The sequence below is a fragment of the Anser anser genome (assembly GCF_964211835.1).
Source record: "Anser anser genome assembly, chromosome: 11".
Taxonomy (NCBI): domain Eukaryota; kingdom Metazoa; phylum Chordata; class Aves; order Anseriformes; family Anatidae; genus Anser; species Anser anser.
In genome coordinates, this window is record NC_139732.1 from 12,291,630 (window position 1) to 12,311,119 (window position 19,490).

General features: G+C 52.2%; 2 protein-coding genes across 5 annotated transcripts in view; both read right to left on the minus strand.

Annotated features, from left to right (window-relative positions):
- Nucleotides 1-2,736: 2,736 nt before the first annotated feature.
- NRN1L (neuritin 1 like) lies at nucleotides 2,737-5,864 on the minus strand. The gene is made up of 3 exons (XM_083852040.1): nucleotides 5,714-5,864; nucleotides 3,255-3,417; nucleotides 2,737-3,143 (listed from the first exon to the last, which is right to left on the minus strand). Exons 1-3 carry the CDS (start codon nucleotides 5,772-5,774, stop codon nucleotides 2,870-2,872), a joined length of 498 nt encoding a protein of 165 aa, XP_083708166.1. The 5' UTR covers nucleotides 5,775-5,864; the 3' UTR covers nucleotides 2,737-2,869.
- A 79-nt stretch (nucleotides 5,865-5,943) lies between these two features.
- The window catches only part of EDC4 (enhancer of mRNA decapping 4), a 37,536-nt gene continuing 23,989 nt past the window's right edge, over nucleotides 5,944-19,490 (minus strand). For 2 of the 4 annotated variants that reach the window (XM_083852020.1, XM_083852019.1), the window contains 11 exons: nucleotides 19,222-19,323; nucleotides 18,092-18,244; nucleotides 16,661-16,697; nucleotides 15,529-15,709; nucleotides 13,603-13,758; nucleotides 12,740-12,855; nucleotides 11,859-12,024; nucleotides 10,464-10,650; nucleotides 9,087-9,306; nucleotides 8,197-8,360; nucleotides 5,944-6,821 (listed from right to left, as the gene is read on the minus strand). In XM_083852020.1, coding sequence (XP_083708146.1) covers nucleotides 6,629-6,821; nucleotides 8,197-8,360; nucleotides 9,087-9,306; nucleotides 10,464-10,650; nucleotides 11,859-12,024; nucleotides 12,740-12,855; nucleotides 13,603-13,758; nucleotides 15,529-15,709; nucleotides 16,661-16,697; nucleotides 18,092-18,244; nucleotides 19,222-19,323 — 1,675 coding nt within the window. In that variant the 3' untranslated portion in view covers nucleotides 5,944-6,628. The remainder of the gene's footprint in view (nucleotides 6,822-8,196; nucleotides 8,361-9,086; nucleotides 9,307-10,463; nucleotides 10,651-11,858; nucleotides 12,025-12,739; nucleotides 12,856-13,602; nucleotides 13,759-15,528; nucleotides 15,710-16,660; nucleotides 16,698-18,091; nucleotides 18,245-19,221; nucleotides 19,324-19,490) is intronic. The other 2 variants (XM_083852021.1, XM_083852022.1) reach the window with 1 other exon arrangement.

Sequence of the window (19,490 nt, forward strand, 5' to 3'; positions counted from 1 at the left end):
TTAGAAAAGGGAGAGGGAGATAATGTCTGCCGAGCATTTAATCTTCTGCCCAAAGAATAGCAGAGAGCAAATTAGGATCTACTCCAATTAATTTGCCTTGATGGGCAAAATCTGGAGAGCAGCCATATCTGGGAATTAAGAACAAAAGCGGGGAGTGTAAAGTAGGTCGCTGGAGTTTCATAACCGGAGCGATGGGTTTTCGCAACGTGCTGGGTGCTCAAAGGTGCCCGTCCAGCCCCACCAGTGAGCACCAGTGGCCGTGGCGCTGCTGTGAGCACCCACCTGCCGGGAAACCTTTGAGCTGGGTTTGGGATTTAAAGGAAAAAATAACAGGACAGAGTGGATGGGGACGTGGTGCTGGGGACCAGCCAGCCACACCACGTGAGCTCTGCTGGAGGAGTCAGTTACTCCTCTGGCTGCATTTTAGGGGGAAAATCCTTCCTTTCAGGAAAAAAGAAAAAAAAGTATGTTTTTAAACACCTAAGCAGAGCTCTCACCAGAACCAGCCTGGAATAAACCTTACCAGTGAGGTCTCAGCTTGTGCAGTTGCTTTAAGGACAGCAAGAGGCAGGCCAGTGTGCAGTGAGCCAGCTGTTGGGTGCAGGAAATGTGCAGGAAGGAGGCTGTGTCCCTTCCTGCAACAGGACCCAGCCGCAGGACTGACGTCTGCCTTTGCCACAAACCCCTGAACCCAACCTGGGGACGGACACTGGCTTGTGCCACGACCATCCTCCAAAGCTAGAGAGCAGAGAAAGGCAAAAGAGTTGGTAAACGTGGCTCCGCCGGGATGTTTGTGGTGTTCCCAGGGCAGGATGAAGTCCTCCATGCTCATGCGTCTGAGCCTGTGGGATGCGTGGCGATGTTTTGGAGTGCGAGGCACACGTGGTCGTGATGCATCCCAGGGCTCAGGACACATATTCAAGGGTGTGGACCACGTGTGGTTCATGGTCCGATGTGGGGAACGTATGTGGTGACATATTTAAGGTGCGGGACGCAAGCAGTGACACAGTCTGAGGTGCAGGATGTGTTTCCGTGTGCGGAAGAGCTCCCAGACACCCACCCGCCAGCTCCTGGTGTGACCCGGGCTGGGCAGGGGCACCACGGCAGTGGCAGCGCGGGTGAGCGTTGCTCGGTGGCCCTCCAGCCCCTGGCCACCACCAGCCGCCCCTCGGAGGTGCTGCCGGGGCAGTGGGCACCCGCCCGGCCACCGCTTATCCTCTTAGCCATCCTGCAGCGATCCGGCACTAATTCAGCCTTAAACACAGGATTGTCAGAAATTGGAAATGGAAGAATAGGCAGATTATCCCCCCGGCGCCAGCGTTAAACACGGGGAGCGGCAGCTGCCGTGCGAGGAGGGCTGGGGCAGCATTCTGCCCCCAGGCTCAGCATCCTCTCCGTGCGGTGCTTTGCGCCCCCTCAGCCAGCTCCAGGCTGGCTAATGAATTAAATAGCAGGTTATGCCAGGCCTGTGTTAGCTGGAAACACCGGCTCTATCCCCCAAAGAGCTTTAAACCCAGCAGATGCTCGACTGACGGCTGCCAGCGGTGACCAAGGCTGGGTCTACCACTGCTGCGACAAACCTCTGCCAAGACAGCAGGCCCAGCAGGAAGAGGTTTCCAGCTTCTGCAGTGAACTGGGACAGCGTTTTCCCTGGCTCAATTGGGACAGCAGGAGCTGAACGCCTCACTTGCACAGGGAGATGTTCAGATACAGGCCAGGGCGCAAAGGCTTCCGGGACAACACCAAGGTTGACTGTGGGAGCCTTTGCAGTCTCATAGACAAAACACGGTGCTAAAAAATGTGAAAAAAAAAAATACAGAGGCTGTTTGGCGTTGCGCTGTGGCACTCATGCCAGCCAGAGGACCCTGGTGGCCAAGGCATGGTTTCCCTCATGCCACTGCTACGGTCAGATCCAGAGGCTGGCACTGCGGGCAGTTACCTGTGCCGCAGGGGGCAGGCCCCTTTGGGATTTTAGCGTCCCTTCAGGTGGTGGGCAGGGGGAGCTGCGCATTCCCTTGGGAGCAGGGAGGTCACCTCACCACGCTGGGAGCTGCTTTGCCACGACGGGTTTTCTAGAAAAGAATTTTGCAGCGTAACAGCAGCAGTGATGGGAACAACGGCAAAGAGCAAGCCGTGCGGCTGGGACTGACCCGGCCAAGTTGCACGGCAGCGCATCACCTTGGTTTGACTTCAGCAAGTCCCACCTGGGACCTGGATAGGGCGTCAGTTCACAGGTTTTTTCACCTATATAAGCCCATTAAAAAAAAAAAACCTCTTTTTCCCTACAATCCCCCATTTCCTTCATGATCATTAGTCATCAGTCACGATCACTAATCGGACCAAACATAGCAGGACTAGAATAAAAGATGGAAAGTGGGAATATTTGCAGAAAACTGCATGATGCCACTGGTGTGGGCTGGGTCACAGGTATGTTGGTGGCACCCCAGCCCAAAGCTTGGCCGAGCATTCGGGCTCCCGCAAGCAAGAAGCCAGATGAATTACATTACAGCCTGGCTCCGCTGGGAGGACAAAATCCCAGCAAAGCCCTTAACATCCCTCCGGGGGACAGCAGGGCAGTGGGAATCCCTGGTGCCGCCTGGGTGTGCCCTGTGCTGAGGCCATCGGGGTCCTGTGGGTTCCCAGCACAGCCGAGGGGACGGCGCGAAGCCACCCCGAGACAAACGGGGCTCTGGAAGGGTGCGACAGCACCGCACAGCAGAAAGACGGGAGAAATGTAAAATCATCTTTTAATATAAATATAAATATAAATCCATTTGAAGGGCTCCAGGAGAGAGAGAGGGCCGTGCCCTGTGAGCGAGGCCTGGTGGGGGCTGCAGGGCATCGCCAGGTCCCCCGGCAGCGGGCAGGGCTACAGCCGGGCCACCAGCAGCACCGGGGCCAGCAGGGGCAGGAGGCCGGGACGGCGCAGGGTGGCCGAGCCCCGCAGCGTGGCCTGGTTGGTCTCGGCAGGCGGCGAGCCCCGGGCGCTGGCCAGGCGTCCCCGGGCGCTGCACAGCTCCTGCAGGTTCCCCTGGAACTGGATCTTGCGGGACTCCTGGCGCAGCGACTCCCAGATGGCGGCCGCCTCCTCGGGGCAGCTCGACAGCACCCCGCTGGCGCAGGCGTGGAAGTCGTCCCAGGACCTGGGGGACAGGGACAGGCGTGGGGAGGGGACCGGAGCCGGCGCCCCCCCAGCAGCTCCCACGCACGCCGGGCAGAGGGACAGGGACGGGGATGGGGACGGGGCCACTCACTTGCAGATGGTGTCCAGCTCCTGCGCCTCCTGGCCGCCCTCCTCCTGCTGCTGCTGCCGGACGCTCTGGGCCATGCTGTCCCCCAGGCTGATGAGGCAGCCGGCGAAGCCCTTGTAGATGGTGTCGCACTTCCCCGCCATGCTGACGGGCTCCTGGGTGGCGGCTGCAGGGGGACAGGAGAGACGGAGCTGAGCCCCCCCCCTCCCCCCCCCGCTGGTCATCACCCAGCGAGTAGCGGTGACAGCGGGCTCCGAAATACGGCGAGGGGCTGGTCCCCTCCTGTATCCCACCAGCGTCATCTCCCCATGACCACGGGGGCAGGACAGGGGGGGAAGCTCTGTCTGGGGGTGCTCCAGGGCAGCGCTGGGATGGCCTGGGGTCCTGCAGCCCGGAATGCTGCAGGGGCAAATGGCTCAGGTACGTTAAAAACCAAAATCCCCTGGAGGAAAAGGGGCTGAGGAGGCTGGAGGCTGCAACAGGACCTGGCCTGGCCCTCCTCAAGAACAGCTTCGCTGCGGTATTCAGAGCTGCAGCACCAAGGAGAAGGAAGAGAATGGCAAAAAGTTCATCCTTCTCAGCCTGCTCCTGGTGCAAGCAAAGAGGCAGTGAAAATGTCAGATTTTAAAGGGAAAATGCAGCTGTTGTTGAGAGGCCCCATGGAGTGGGGTTCACGCCCATGCACGGAGCAGGAGCGAGTTCCTCTGGAGCCCTCGGAATTAAAACACCCTGCTGAACGAACCCTCGCTCCTGGTCCGGGAGCCCAGCGTGGCACACGGATCCCTTGCGGATCCCACAAACAATGCTGCCATTAGCTGCAGCGGAAAAGCTGCACGACGGCTCTCTTTGCATCGGGCTTCCCAGGATCTCTCCAGAGCCATCTGTCCAGCCCTTTTATCCCCCAACAGCAAAGATTAATTTGTGACTACAACACAGAAAACAAAAGCAAAGGCTCAACTGGCTGAGCAAGCTGAGGCCCCTGCTCTAACAGCAAGAAGAGAAGAAAAAGAGAAGCAAAGAGAGAAGAGGCACAAGTGCAGGCTTCACCCTGGGAAGCCGCCGTTCCCTGCTGCTCTCCGCAAAGGATGAGCCCCAGGTGTCCCAGACCTGCTACCGCGGACCTGGCAGAGCTGGGGGTGCCCAACGCCTCTGCTTCTCCTTCCCACTGCAGGGACCCCACAAAGCAGGGGCTGAGAGGGGCACGGAGGTTTTGGGGCCAAGGGAAGACCCCAGTCACTGCCCCAACCCACGCGGCTCAACCCCTGTCCCCGCTCCGTGTCCCCAGGAGCGTTTGCAGGTTCAGCCCCAAGTCGGTGGCGGGATGTCGCATTGGGACGGACACGGAGCTGGGGTCACAGCTCCCAGGGAGGGGCTGCTCCATCTCCATCCCAGCCCCCTTGGCTGGGACCAGCTCGCTCCTGCTCCCAGCCAGGCTGATACAGGGGGGCTGTGCTGGGACAGACAGAAGCAGAGACTCCAAAGAGGCCAGTGGCACTGCGGGGACCCCCGTGAAGGCTCCTTGGGATGGACGAGGACGCGGGAATGCTTGGCCACGTCGCCGGAGTCACAAGACTGTTGGAAATGCCGTGCGCAGCGCTGCCGGGAGCTCTGAGGGCTGAGGATGGCTGAAGCGGCGCGAGGTTGGTCCTGTCGAAGGCAGACGGCTCCCCCACGGCAAGGAGGCAGCCGAAAGTCGCCCGTTCTTGCCAGGAGGTCTCCAGGGAGCCGCGCGACACACCGCTGGCATCCCGTGCCTGGAATCCGGCCCTGACCCACGCAGCTGGGGCCGAGCGCGGAGAGGAGGCAAGCCTGTGCCGTGGGCCTGCCCCGCCGGGCAGCCGGGCTCTGCGCCCAGAAGGCCGCGGCCACGCCGCTGGGAGAAGCCGCAGGTTGGTACCGGGCCACGCGGGTCGCAGGCACCACAGGCGGCCGCAGGGCGAGCGGGGTCTGCAACTCCGCTTCCAACGAGCTCGAGCCCGAGCAAGCCCGTGCCCGCTGCCTCGGCACGAGGTGGGGCAAGGCGAGAGGTGCGGGCTGGGGAAACCCCCCCGGACCCAGCACGCCCAGCTCCGGGGGAGGCGAGCGGCACCCTCAGGGAGCCTCGAGGGGCCGCGGGGTCAAAGCCTGGGGTCGCTGCCGAGCGCCGCCGGCTGCCAGCGCGCACCGACACAGCCGCTCTGCTTCGGGGGGAGGACCCCGATCGTTTCACGGCCCCTGCGAAAACCACCCCGGGCCCGGCAACCCGCGGCCCCCCGCGCAGCACCGGCTCAGCCCCGGCCCGCTTCGGGGCAGGGACGCCCTCGGGGAACGGAGCCTCGGCTCCGTGGGGGCGGCTCGGCGATGCCGGCACCTGCGGGGAGACCCCTCCAGCCCCCGGGGACGGAGGGCAGGCGGGGAGAGCCGCCCCCCGTCCCGTCCCGTCCCAGCGCCCCGAGCCCCCCGCGCCGTCCCGGGGCGCTCACCGAGGTGCAGGAGCTGCAGGAGCAGCGGGCACCCGACGCCCAGCAGCCGCCAGCAGCCCATGGTGCGGAGCCGCCGCCGCCCGGTGTGTGCCGCGCTCCGCAGCCCCGGCAGCCCCGGCCCCGCCGCGCCGCCCCCGGCCCGCCCCGCGCCCGCCCCCGGCCCGCCCCGCAGCCCCGAGCCCCCGCAGGAGGGGAGCGGGCACAGCCCGGGAGCGCAGGGGGAGGTCAGGTTTTTTGCTTTTTCTTCTCAAAAAGTTGTTTATTGAACTGTTCTTAATGTTATTTCAAAAAAAAAAAATCGAAACTTAGGTAAAAAGAAAAATCCCGGTGTAAATCCAAACTAACATCCCAACCGTGGACATGCTCCCACACACAGCAGAACCAATGGCCCCGGGGCTCGCAGCCTGCAGTTATCCCCCCCCAACCAACTCCTTCCTGTTCAGCTGCTATGCGCCCCCCACAATCATCCTCCCCAGGAGTGGCTTGCACCGAGGAGGGCTTTGAGTCCTTGACTAAGATACAAGCACTAGTTTCTTGCCAACAAGGAGCCCCTTACTCTGGGCTCAGCACACACCTCCCTTCTCTGCTGACAGCAGCAGACTCCAAACCAAAGGGGTAAGAAATCCACTGGCTTCTGCTGGATGCAACTCGGAAGGCCAGCCAGGCCTCAGGGATGGATGGGCAGGTGAAAAAGAGACTTAAATGTCTCAAAAAGAGGCTATTTAGGAAAATAAGCCAAGTGAGCGTTCGGTGACTATCTGGGACTATACACAGATGGCGTTCGCCTTAGAGACATCACACACATGTTGATAGATTTCCTGGCAAGAGCTCTTAACACAAGCCGTACGTGGTTAGTAACTACTGAATCTGCTGGGTGGGCTTCCACGAAGCAGCCCATGAGATAGCCGGGTTCTCCTAGGTCATGCCAGGAGTGACCAGGCCCTGAAGCATGATCATGAGGCGGCGGGCAGGCTTGCTCAGCGTGTTGTGGGGTTCCACCTGCATGAACTGTAAGAGCTTCTGCCGCACCTGGTTCATGACTGACCCCATGTGGTCTCGGGTGATGGGGTCACTGTGGTCCAGGTGCATCACCGCTTCCTCCAAGTAACTGAAGGAGAGAGACCAGGGTTAGAACCAAACTCAACACGAGATCCCAGTCCAATTCCGTTCACTTTAGCACTGCAGACACACAATTCTGCTCCCCCACAGAACACCCCTCAGTGCCGTAAGTTCAGCCACCAAAAAATAAACAGTTCTGACTTTTGGCAGAGTCCAGCTATCCATTCTTCAACGAGCAAGGGCAGCCAGTATTTTCCAGGCTGCAATACATACTACACAACCTGGCTGCCTCAACCAAGCAGGCGTAACAGCAAGCTACATCTCACTGCAGTGCTGTAGGTGGCACTTGGCCACAGGCCATACCTGGTCAGAGCTCTGTATACATTTTCTTTGATTAGGCTTTTAGCATAAGCAGATTTAGGCATTTGTTATACAGTAAAAATCCTCAGCACTGAGGCTTATTCCACACAAGGATATATTTAAGGTCTTCTTCCAATATAACTGTGCCTATCCAGCAAGGTGTGGGAAAAAAAAAAAAATCAAGAATTTTACCAACAAGCCATTCAAAAGTTCAGACAGGCCATCAGAACTTTCAAATCACAGCCCAAGAGTAAGCCAGTGTGGTCACTGCAAAAGGTATTCACTAGCTGATCAGCTTGAACTTAGCAGCAACTTTAACTCTGCTTATGAGCTCTTCTGTAATTTAAAGCTCTTTTTCATCTTTTCTGGCTTAAGCCTCTATCCCTAGCGTTCACTTGATTTAAGAACTCAATTTAAGATAATTTCTGTGCAAGCCATGGTCAAAACCTGCAGGTACCTTAACAAATTCGTTTTTCAGGGCATCTAACAGGGTTTTGACTCACAATCTAAAAATGTTCATGCTAAGTATCAGCACAGTCACTACTTTGTCACACAAGCTTTGCTTAGTACATCTAACAGACATTACTTCCAGTAGCTCCTGCTGCCACCTCCCACTGAACCTCTCCAGCAGTCACGATGAGAAACTGCCTACACAAAGTCCAGTGATGGGTTAAGAACCACAGACAGAGCAAAGTGGCTCTGGATGTTAAGCTATCTAGGGAGCACGGGCACTACCCCTCCCTTTTTACCCACATGGGAATGTTTCCTTGGTTAAAGGCGATCACTGTACAGAGTGCAAACAATATTTACAGACTCCAATACTAGGAGCTAACAGCACCTACAACTAAGAACCCCTTCTATGACTACCTCTGGGCAGCAAAGCTTTCTGTTGCAATGCCTGTATCTTTTTCCAAGTCATTACAGGTTGTTTGTTTGCCTGTAACAGGCCGCAGAAGTTCCAGCCTTTGCAGAAGCACCACCTTCCACTTACACGCAGCGAGTTTAAAGCCAGAGCCATATATACACCTGCATGGGTTCAAACCCAGTGCTCTGATCATACTCACTTCAGCTTCAGTTCCGTACGAGTACCTAAATCCGAGGAGAGCTGCTGAATGAGAGAGAGCAGCACAGGCTGGGACAGCGGGCATGGATGCTGTCCAAACACTTGCTGAGTATCCACTGTCTCACAAACATACAGGACCAGATTGAGATCAGCTGCTGTTAGAGCCTGCAAGGAAGATACAGCTTGAAACGCCGAGGAAACAACACGCAGGTGAAAAACACAGGACAGTGCATGGGACAGCCATCTGCCTTGGGGCAGCTCAACGACTGCCAGCCTCCTCTGGGAGCAGAGCTCTCTGCAAACCCCACAGTATGTGCAAACAGGACCCTGTTTAGGTTTTGTCTACACTCAGAGGACACCTGTGTCTGTTCTAAGCTGAACAGGGAGGTAGCAGTCCACAACCAGCCACAGGGAAGCAGGTCAGTTAGCAGCACAGAACAGGGCCACGTTTGCAGCTCACCAACACAGCATTGCTGCTATTCCCAGTGGAGCGTGTCTGCAGCAGCTCAAATGCATCTGCCTAGATAGTCAAAGGCAAAGACAAGGTCAGGCCTCAGCTGGCAGATCTGCCTGGAGAGGCTTAGGAAGCTGTTGCTCTTCAGGGGTGCACTACGTGCCAGTGCTGATGGCAGTCATCTGGCTTACTGCAGCACTGATGCTGGCCTGACAGGGCAAGGAAGAAGGAACTTCACTGCCACCAAACCACGGTGCAGGCACAGCTCTGGCCTGGCCTGTGTGACTGCAACTGCAGCCCTTCAGCCGTCTGCAGCCACAGGTCTTTTCAGCCAACTCTGAGTTTTGTGGAGTTGTGTCCCCACCTCAAGAAGCCATTTTTCCCCTCACTTTGCCCCCCAACAAGCGGTGCTGCTCACTACAAGGAAGCCTATGTACCTGCTGGAAAGCTTGGTTGAGGTGCCCCTGCTGGAGCAGCTGAAGGATGTGAGTTTGCTGAGACTGGAAGTCCAAGTGAGCAGAGGGGATTGGAGTCCCTGCTGCTGAGCGCATTGCCTGGACAATGCTTGAGGTCACTGCTGCTTGCTGCTCCTTCATAGCCAGGCTCACTTCTCCTTTAATGACTCTCTGCACCTGGGCCAAAATAGACTCCTGCAGGCTAAAAGAAAACAAAGGTTTATCTGAAAATGAAGAGCTGAGGGACTATGTTGCGCAAAGCTTGTAGCGGTGAGAAAGCACAGGCTTGCTTGCTTGCTCCCAAAGGGTTGATACAAATTGTTCTGAGGCACAGGCATCAGAAACATGCTGCACAAGGAAGCACTGTGGCAACAACACAACATCCCAGGGTGCATACTGAAGATGCTGGGATTCTGTGTGGAAAAGTAATGTTCCAGGGAATTAATTCCCATTATATGAAAGATTTAAAATACTGTATATCTGGCCTACAAGCAAGGTGACTAAGCTCTAGGTACATCTATGAAAGGGCCCAGCTTTCTACATCAATCCCTTACATGCAATGTTCCCCAAGAGTGGGATCCCTCTTATAAAGGGTACAAAAGCATCAGACCTGCTCTACTGCAGGTAGACTAGCAGGGCTTCCCTGGGAGCAAGCACAGCACATGCAGCGAGACTGTAATTCAGTCTGGTATCCTTCCTGGCACGTTTGCTCATGTTTGCTTTCCCTTGACAACCCCTGTGTACTCAGACATATGCTCCGATAGCTTAAAATAGATGGGGGCATTCTGCCCTGCAGGTGACCACCAGCCAAGCCAGTCTTAATGCTGCCAACCTGCCACCAGCTTCATGGTTTGCATATGCTGAAGGCACGCACTGCCAAGATCACATCTTGAAACCAGGATAGCCAAGAGGAATTGCTGCAGAACGGCTGGGAGGGCAGAGTAGCCTGCAAAGCTTTTGGTATGCCTCAGGACACCGAGTAAAGAGGAAAAGCCTTCAAAAGACCCAAAGATCATTTTGGGACAGAAAGGCTAGTCTGATGTGAGTGTGCTTTTGGGCTGCCTTAGGTCCTCCTGTCCTCCAACATGCACATGGGACACTGAAAAGCAGGCCCCAAGCTCCCACACGCAGCAGAGATACAGCTGGTTGTTTGAAATATTCTGTGGTCTTTGTTTAGTGCCTTACAGGGAAACAGTTACACCAGCCCACGTGCTTTGTCATACTGTGCACAGATCTAACAAGCAGCCCTACAGCACCGGTGTCAAAGGGCTTGTTTCCACAATGAAGCAGGAAGAGGTTTCGTTATGCACCCGTGCCTCTCATCGACATCTCTTTCAACAAGGCCAGCTGCCAACTTACTTGCCCACGATAATATGCAGCTGATGCTGCACCTCAGCGTGTACGCTGGCTGTGACAGTGGAAGCCAGCTGCTCGGTGGTGCTCTGGAAGGTGCTGATGAGCTGTCGAAGCTGATTCAGCAACGGGTCCCGGGCCTCCTGTTCTCGCGCCTTCTTGTTCTTCATGTGAGTCTCAAGCTGCTGGATGTCTGCAACAACCAAAGAGGAAGACGTTTTGTCCATCAGCACTGTAGAGATGGTCAGGGCCAAAATCCTTCTGCCAGGCTCCACACATTCTCCAGCAGAACCAGTAACTGAGCCAGCGTACAAGTGTGGGAGAAGGGAAAGTGCACAAGTCTTGTTTTGGGCTGTGCTATGCTAACATAGAAATCCTGCTTCCATCCTCTGCATCACACGGGATTTTATGACACAGCAATAAAGAATCCTCTTGCAATAGATCTTTAGAGGCACTGTTTGTTCATAGCAAGATAAAGGTGGGGGTGCGAGTATTTCATACACCATATGAGTTGTGATCTGCACTACTGATGGAGTTCAATGCCAATTAAGTTAGTACGAGAAAGAAGAGGAACATTTCTGACAAAAATTGATGTTTGTAGAGATCAAAAAGCTGCATTTTTAACTATTTTGTAAACCGGACTGATGAAAAGGGAGAAGCAGCTCTCTGTACTTGTGGGAGACTTGTAAGGAAAATGAAGGGTGCAAAACGAACAGTAGCTGGAGACACTCTACAGATCTAGGGACAACAGAAGTTGCGTATGCTGGCACTCAGGGAACAGCCCTGCAGAACAATATCTGTCTGGCCTCCCGGAAGTCCAGTGAACTGGATTCCAAACCTAAACACAAGAAAAATCTTCTCCAGTGCATCAGCACACACCTTCCTTTCCTTACTGAAGTGTATAGTTTCCTTTTTTCCAGGCTGACTATGACTACATTGTTCAGCCACTATTTAACCTCTGGTCAGCCCTGTATCCTTTTCTAGATGTCCCCAGTTCTACTACCCATCTGAGATTATGCAGGCGTGTTGCCTTCTACATACATCATCTTCCTGATGGCAGGATGGGGTAATTCTATAGCTGGGTTTTAGGGTGGGAGTAATTCTACAGCTGGGCTTTACTACTCAAGAGATGAAGTCACAGATTCACACAATGAGACCAAGTGTTTTGCTACATGGGTTACAAAGACCAGATGTAGATCTCTGTTCCTATAGTACCACCTATAAAAATCTCCTCAGTTATGTTTCCATTTCCCAAGAGTGGAAGGGAAATGCTTTCAGACCACACAGATGGACTAAGAGGTTAAACAGTTACCGCTGAAACTCTAAAAGCCATAAGTCAACTTGTCAGTCTCTAACATGAACATGCTGTGTAGAGAAAACTTAGAAAGAAAGACTACTCACATTCCTGTGTGCCCTGCTTGAAGGTATCATTGATTTGCTGGAACATGGACTGGCAGCTCTTCTCAAAGGCTGGCAACACCACGCTCTGGAACGCTTCCCTGTAGGCTGACTGGATTGTCCCCTGCAGGGTATCAGCCGTTGCCCTCACAATGCTATCTGTAAGGTTCTTACAAGCACACACACAAGAGGTTGCAGAAAATTAACAGCCTGCTGCAGGATAAAGATGTGAACAAACATTGTACGTTCCTGCAATGCACCCACACCAGACAAGGACAGTCCACTGTCAGTCAGAAGCGTGAATTCCCTGGGCAGCTGAACTCCTTCCTCTAAGCTCCACCACGACTACGGCAGCAGAGCATCTACTTGCTGAGGGGATGCCTGAGGGACTACCCAGGAACTTCACCATTTCCTGGTAGTTCAGCATGAGAGCAAGGGAGGGTGGTGCAGTCAGGCATGGCTCTTTTCTTCTTCCCCTTCCTCCTCCCCTCCCACTATCCACCATTGCCCACCAATGTAACTAACAAGCTGCTGCTCCCTAAATAATGTAGAAATGGAGAACAGCGTAAAGAGCAAGTCAAACTTTCACCACTTGGCTAACTGAGGTGGCCCTACAACAATCTGCTCCAGTGAAAGCCTCTGCTTTAACAGAAAATGAACAACTCAGTAAATGAAAGAAAGGTCTAACGAGGCAAAGCAGGCAGGGGAGTACACAAAGAGCTTGCTCTCTTGATGAGACCAGAAGAGAGCTATGAACACAGGCAGCTAAACTGACCTCAGACCCACTTGAAGATACAGGTGAGTGGAAGAGGTATGAGGAGTCACTACCCAGGCAGATCACAACTCAGTGTCCCTGGGAATACCGATGGTCTGGTTCTCCTTACCTTTGATTTCACTAGCTTGGTGATGCTCTCTTTCAGCGTCCCCTCAACAGCAGTGAGCTTGGTGGCAATAGTGTTACTCAGCTGGCTAGCAACAGGGTCCATGCTCTTGGAAATGCCTAGTCAGAACAAAAACATGTCAAAGTCGCAGCTTTAAGCCTAGCGTCACTCTTCAAAACCTGAAAAAGAAAATGAAGTCAAACTATTCCTGGAGGTGCCAGATGACCCAGGTACGGGCAACGGTCACAAGCTCTGACTTGGGAAGCTAACGTTGGACAGTAGGAGAAACTTTTTGCAAGGAAGGGGGTGTGGCTCTGGAAGTCACCAGAGAAGCTGTGGAATCTCCAACCTTGAAGGCTTTCAGGATTCATCCAAAGTCGCAGCTGACCTGATTTAGGACAGTGGGCAACCCTACTTCAAGCAGAACAGTGGATACCAAAGACTGCAGAAGACTTTCCAACCCGCATTTCTACAAACTACGAACATTCACATGAATTATGATAGTGTGTCAAGGAAGAGCAAAGACAAGCTGAAGCTTGCTTCCGTTAAATCACGACATTTACAAACCTATTAGCCTCTTTTGCCTTCCTCCACAAAACAGATTCCAAAAGCTTTGTGAATTATAATGGAAGATCAGACCACACATTTTGGAAAGGTATTCCCCCCTTTGGGAGCCTCATATCCTTCCACCCCACAACCCTTCTCAGACTACAGTGGGGTCCACAACAGCTCACAGTGCAATGTCTAGTCTTCCTCTAACCTAACTCCTGCTTCATGGAGCACCACCACCTTCATACAGCACGCTTTCCACCCCTCCTGGGCTAACTGCACAGATCCACCTTCAGAGCCCAGGCAGCAAAACTCACACTGGGGTACTGTCTTCTTCATCTCCTCACGAACGGTCCTCTCCAGGCGGTTACACACAGCAGTGGAAAGAGACTGAGAGAGCTGCTGAGACAGATGCTCCTGGAGCTGCCCATTGCGCTGCTGTCCTTCCGTCAGTGCTCGGTCCAGTCTTCTCTCTAACGAGCATGCACATTAAGGATCACAAACAACAGATCTCCTCCCTACCCTCAACACTCCCATCCTAGAAGGACGGACACTAGCCTCACCTCCAGAGGCGCAGTGAGAGAAAGTTTGCAGCTCTGGTGAAAGAGAGGTCTAGAACGTTGCCGATACCTCCCTAGAAACAACAGGGCTCTCAAACAAATTATCAGGGTGAGAAAACAGTTCTGGAAATCAAGGTAGAGAAACTAAACAGCTAAAAGACTGACAGTAGTGCTCCCAACATGTTGCAGGTTAACCCCCATAGGCAGCTGAGCCCCACACAGCCACTCGTTCACTCCTCACAGCAGGATGAGGGAGAAGATTTGAAGGGTGAAAGTGAGAAAAGTCATGGGTTGCGATACAGACGGTTCAATAGGTAAAGCAAAAGGTGCTCGCACAATCCAAGCAAAATAAGGAATTCTTTCTCTACTTCCCATCAGCACGCAGATGTTCAGCCACTTCCAGGAAAGCAGGGCTTCATCACGCATAATGGTTACTTGGAAAGACAAACGGCGTAACTCTGAACATCCACCTTCCTCACTCTTCTCCCAGCTTTTACTGCTGGGTGCAATGTCATACAGTATGGAACGTCCCCTTGGTCAGCTGTCCTAGACGTGTCCCCTCCCAGCTTCTTGGGCACCCCCACAGCCTACTTGCTGGCAGGGCAGCATGAGAAATAGAGGCGGCCTTGACACTGGTCAACTAAAACCAATGTGTCAGCTATTGCTATCAACTGTTTTGGTCAAAAATCGAAAACACGGCATCATACCAGCTGCTATGAAAAAAATAACTGTCCCAGCCAACGTACGACCGAAACCAATATGCAAAGAGTCCAACATACATTGGAAGTGAAATTGGTAAAAACTTTTCTACAGGATGGAATTGGTCACAAGTGAAGTGTATGTAACCCCAGGCCTAATAAAAGCAAGTCATACCTCATGAGCTAACATGCACTGAGATGCGTGTTCATCTTTAGGAGGAAAAAAAAGCACCCTAGATCACTGTCTATCGAAGGCTATTAAATAAAGTAAGCGGCCACAGAATTAAAGAGGCAAGATCTTCCAGCAAATTAAGAAAGCAGTGGCAAAAACAACTGACAGGAATACACAGTCATTTTCCCAAACAGAAGGAAAGTGAGAGCGAGGTTCACCATGGAGGTATATGACATTCAGCACAAATCAGCCAGAAGCAGAGATCACCATCACTAAAACTATGCCTGGCTGCAAAGCACATAGATGGATCTCTCCACTGAAGAGAGTTCAACTCAAATGAAAAGAGTTCAACTGCTGGCAAAACTCAGCACAGATAGGAAGTTATGCAGATGGGAAAAATTCATTCTAACTCCAGACTCTGAACTTCAGTAGAAAGCTCTCTGAATTGTCTACGAAAATATAAGCTTGATGGTCAAAAAGGAAAATCCAAGACCAATACAGAAAACAGAATACCCCCGTAGGGTAACATATCAGGTCTACACCAGCATAACAGCACTTGTGGCCATCACAGGCTACCTGAAGATTTAGGGGCATAGAGGAAGGAGCAGTTGTTCTCCATTCTACTTTTGAATTTCTCTCCCTTGGAAAGGGAGCGAGAGGAACTGAAATAGTTATATGGCATCCAGGCCTTTTATGACATCTATGGCCCACGCTACTACGATTGTTGAACTTCCTCAGTTTTCCTCACGTTTCTAGTCTGCCTTGCAGCCTTCCACTCCGTAATTCCCATGCACCATTTGCAAACAAGGATACGCTCCTGCTCCTGCTGGGAGTCAATCACCCTCTCCACATGGCCCATGAGGGAGCTCTGAATGGCATCAAGGTGATCAGTGAGTCTCTGCAGCAGCTCCATCTGGTTCTGACGCAGCTCAGAGAGCTCCCGCTGTTGGCTCCTCAGTATACACATCAGCTCGTCCTGGAACTCCGGTGTCACCTGTGTGTGGAGAGGACAAGCACTCATTTCTAACAGGATCAGAGGTCAGTCAAGCTTTCTGCTAGGTATTGAGTTGAGCCCTGTGCTGGAGACTGAAGCACAACACACAATGCAGAGATTGGGCCAGCTTAAATGCCTATTTCTAAGAATTTAATCCCAAGAAATAAATTGATACAGCAAGGTATATGAAGTGTCCATATGGAATTCACAAATGTTTGCTTTAAATATCCTGAACTGTTTACATTCAAGACCCCCTTCAAAGTTTTGGCATTTAAAAGAAATCAGAAGACAGACCCTATTCACTTTCGGCCAGGTACGGAGAGAGGGGGATTAGCTCTCTGAATAAGGACCTCAAATGCTTATGAAAGAGCTGTGCAATAAGTAGAATAAGGAGGAGTTTTCCTAGAGCACTCTTCCAGCTCTCACTTATTTGTGTATTTCTCTGGTTGCTTGATTATTCACATCTATAACTGTCTCTTCAGCTGCTCAAAAAGTCTAAAGGAAACACATACATGTAAGGGCAGTTTAAGAAGTGAACACCACTCTGCTGAGTGCATTTTCTAACAGACACAAAAGTGCTACCAACAGGGAAAAGTAACTCCAACAAAGCCAGTCCCACTGTGATCCTCAGGTTGTTGGGAACAGCTTATCCTGCTGCCAATGCATGCAAGTTGGCTCAACGGGGAAGAGGAAAGGACTGGTAAAATTTTGGAAGAAACATGGCTTGTGAGAACACAGAAATGCAAATCAACACGCAGAAGTGAAAAGGAAGCCATCAGCCTGGACAACATTAAGCAGCTCCTTCTCTGCTGCACAAGTCACAGACTGGAACAATGCCAAGCCCAAGTGCAGGGGGCCCGTGGCACTTCAAGGAACAGGTCTTTAGTATGACAGTGAACAGAATTGAAGCACAGGCCCTTGGAAGGGATGGCAGGAGCAGCTCTGACTCACCTGGTGGTTAGATGATCTTGGTGACTGGTTCACATCCCTGGAGTCAAAGACAAAAGCAGTAATTCAATTATGTCAATTAACTTCTCTGATTATGGCTTCTGCCAAAACAGATCCCACACCCTACAGGTTGCTTTAGATTTTATACCCAGCTCATGCTTCTGTTTTGCCTAGTATAATATGAGAGCAACAGGAAAGTAAGGAAGTCCCAGTCCCCACGGCACTGTGACTCCAACATTTCCACTATTTCCAGGCCCTTAACATCCTTACAGACTGGTCCCTTCACAGGGCTGCTTTCAACACACAACAGATTTGAGCCAAGGCTTAATGAGGACTGTTCAAAGAACAATACACACTGATTTTTCAGTCTTGTTCAGATTCAAAGCCAGGGAAGGCTTTGCCAAAGAGCCTTTGAAGGTCTCCTAATATTTAGGCAAGAAAAAAAAACCAACAACTAGTACCCACTTGTTAAATACAGAATTAATGAGTTTCAAATCATCTAGAATGATTCCAGCTCTGAAGGTGAAGAAAGCAGTGATGCATTCCAGCACAACAAAGAAAAACATTGAACTAATCCACTAATATTGTACAATTCCAGTCACAAATTATGAACAAACACTACCAGAAGGAAAGTACACATTTGTATTTCCCAGACAGCATCCATTCAGCAACTTTAAAAGGACTAAGGCAGGAAAAATGAAAGACATTTCTGAGGCTAAGAACTTCTGCGTGTCACTGTAAAGGACCACAGCCAGAAATTTAACACCACAAGCCATCTTCTTTGTAATCTGCACAGCTAGAGATCCAAATCATGGAGCCAAGGGAACACAAGAAGAGGAGAAAGCCCCTCAAGGGAAGCTGTGCTAGTTTCCTCACATTAATGCAGACAGGTTGGCCTAATTTGCCATGGGCAGCTCTTTCCAGTCATCAATTTTCCCTTGCAAGACATTCATATAGGCACGTTTAGAAACACACAAAAGCAGCAAGCAGGTAACAAAGGATAGGTATTGTTGAACACGGGCACTGTGCCAGCGTTCAAAAGCCAACCAGAAATCGAGGCCTTATGAAGCTACACTCAGTGTCACAGTTCCAATGAAGCCTTCAATGAAACTGACAAATGGATCCAGCGTCCCCCACCCAATGTGCGATTTACCTCCCCATAAATTCTTCTGGAGCCCAGGCTACACTTTGGATTTTGAGTCCCAGCTGGAAAGGCAGGGCACAACCTCCTCCCACTCTTCTAAGTAACAAACAGCCCATGTCCGAGTAGCCAGCAACGCTTTCTGCAGGGTTGCTCCTATGTGCAAAACAGGATGAGGGCTGGGAACACTTGGCCAGAGCCCAGCCTCAGACCCTAGCCCTGCTGCTATTAGCTCTGTCAGGTCCTGCACAGCTGGTCCCACAGCCACTCGTATCCTGGCAAGCTCAGCGTACCCGTCATCTTTCTTGCCCTTCCGCTTTAGCTTTGGGGAAGCCCGAGGGGATGCCTTGGCTTTCCAGTCCTTCACAGGCAGCCTCTGCGTAGACGCTTTGGCACCAAATCCACCTGACGTAGAAGCCAAACTTGCAACTTCATCATCATGGTCACTATGAAGGAACAGCAGGGGAGAGGACATCACTTGCAGTACTGGACACCATCAGCCTTCACTAGAAGGAGAGGAGTTCACACTCTGCTCTGCACCCACACACGTCCAGAGTCACTCGGCTGAGGATGCCTCCCACCTTGATCTTTAACACAGAGACCTCTACAGAGCTCAGCAGAGGCTGCTCCATTTTGATCTGGGTCTGCCGAGGCTGAGCATGAGTGCTGCGTGACAGGACCTGCAGGGTCTCTGCATTACAGACAACTGTGGTTCAGGCAGCATGGCAAGGGGTGTCTGTTCTTGCTGCATACACACGCTAGCATATAAACCCTAGGATGCATCCACTGACCCAGCAGGGAACCCAAGCATGGCATAACCTTCGAGTTTTACACAGAGAGCGCACTTAAGGCGGCAAGTATTGCAGGAACCGAGGAGAATCAAACTGAGCCTAGGAATTGCATGAACCTCAGCACCTTGGGGTCTTTCAGCTGCTGACCAGCCATCCAATACAGACTCTGAATTAAAGTGTAGATTATGAATGAACCCTCAGATGTCAAACAGGTCTGAGCTCACCAGGTACACAGGACCTGCCCATGGAGCTTTAGGGTGGCTCATGAAGGAGAAAAGATGTCAGAAAAGAAACTGACTCCTAAGATACCTTTGCTACCTTATCTAAGGCACAGGATTTACTGCTCCCTTAGTAAGGTTACACTAGTACTTAAACCAAGCTTGGCCATGCTCTTAGGGGCAGTGCAGCCAAACCTTCCCCTACAGAGGGTAAATTGGACAATGTCTGGAGGCCAATCGTGATCAGTTGAAGTCACCAGAACATTATGGAAGCTGGACTGCATACACACATTAAGTCAGGAGACAAAGCAAAGACATTCACCCCACACGTGAAGGCTTGCTGGGGACAGAAGCACGAATGCAGCCTGAACTGAGTCCATGCAGGGCGAGAGAGGGGGCTGAGCACTCTTGTACCTTTGTTCTGCACTAGCATCCTGGCTGTCATGCTGCAGCAGGTGGTAGCTGTGTCGATGATAGGAAGAGCTCTTGTGCTTTTCTTCAACCTCATCCCTTGGGCTAGAGGAAGGAAAAAAAAAAAAAAAGGAAGTCCCATCATTAAAGTCTCTTTCAGCTTGGGTTATTTGCTCACCCCACTTCTCATGGGAGATCCTGATAGAAGAAGTAAAAACCCAAACCCAACAACAATAAAACCAAAACAAACCTATCTGCACAGACCCTGAGAG

What these genes read in the sequence shown, in the direction of transcription:
- NRN1L (XM_083852040.1), bottom strand. Translation starts at nt 5,774, where the DNA reads ATGGGCTGCTGGCGGCTGCTGGGCGTCGGGTGCCCGCTGCTCCTGCAG. An exon ending in CCTGCAGCTCCTGCACCTCG is followed by an intron (nt 3,418 to 5,713) that starts GTGAGCGCCCCG and finishes GTCCCCCTGCAG; the next exon opens with CCGCCACCCAGGAGCCCGTC. An exon ending in GAGCTGGACACCATCTGCAA is followed by an intron (nt 3,144 to 3,254) that starts GTGAGTGGCCCC and finishes CCTGTCCCCCAG; the next exon opens with GTCCTGGGACGACTTCCACG.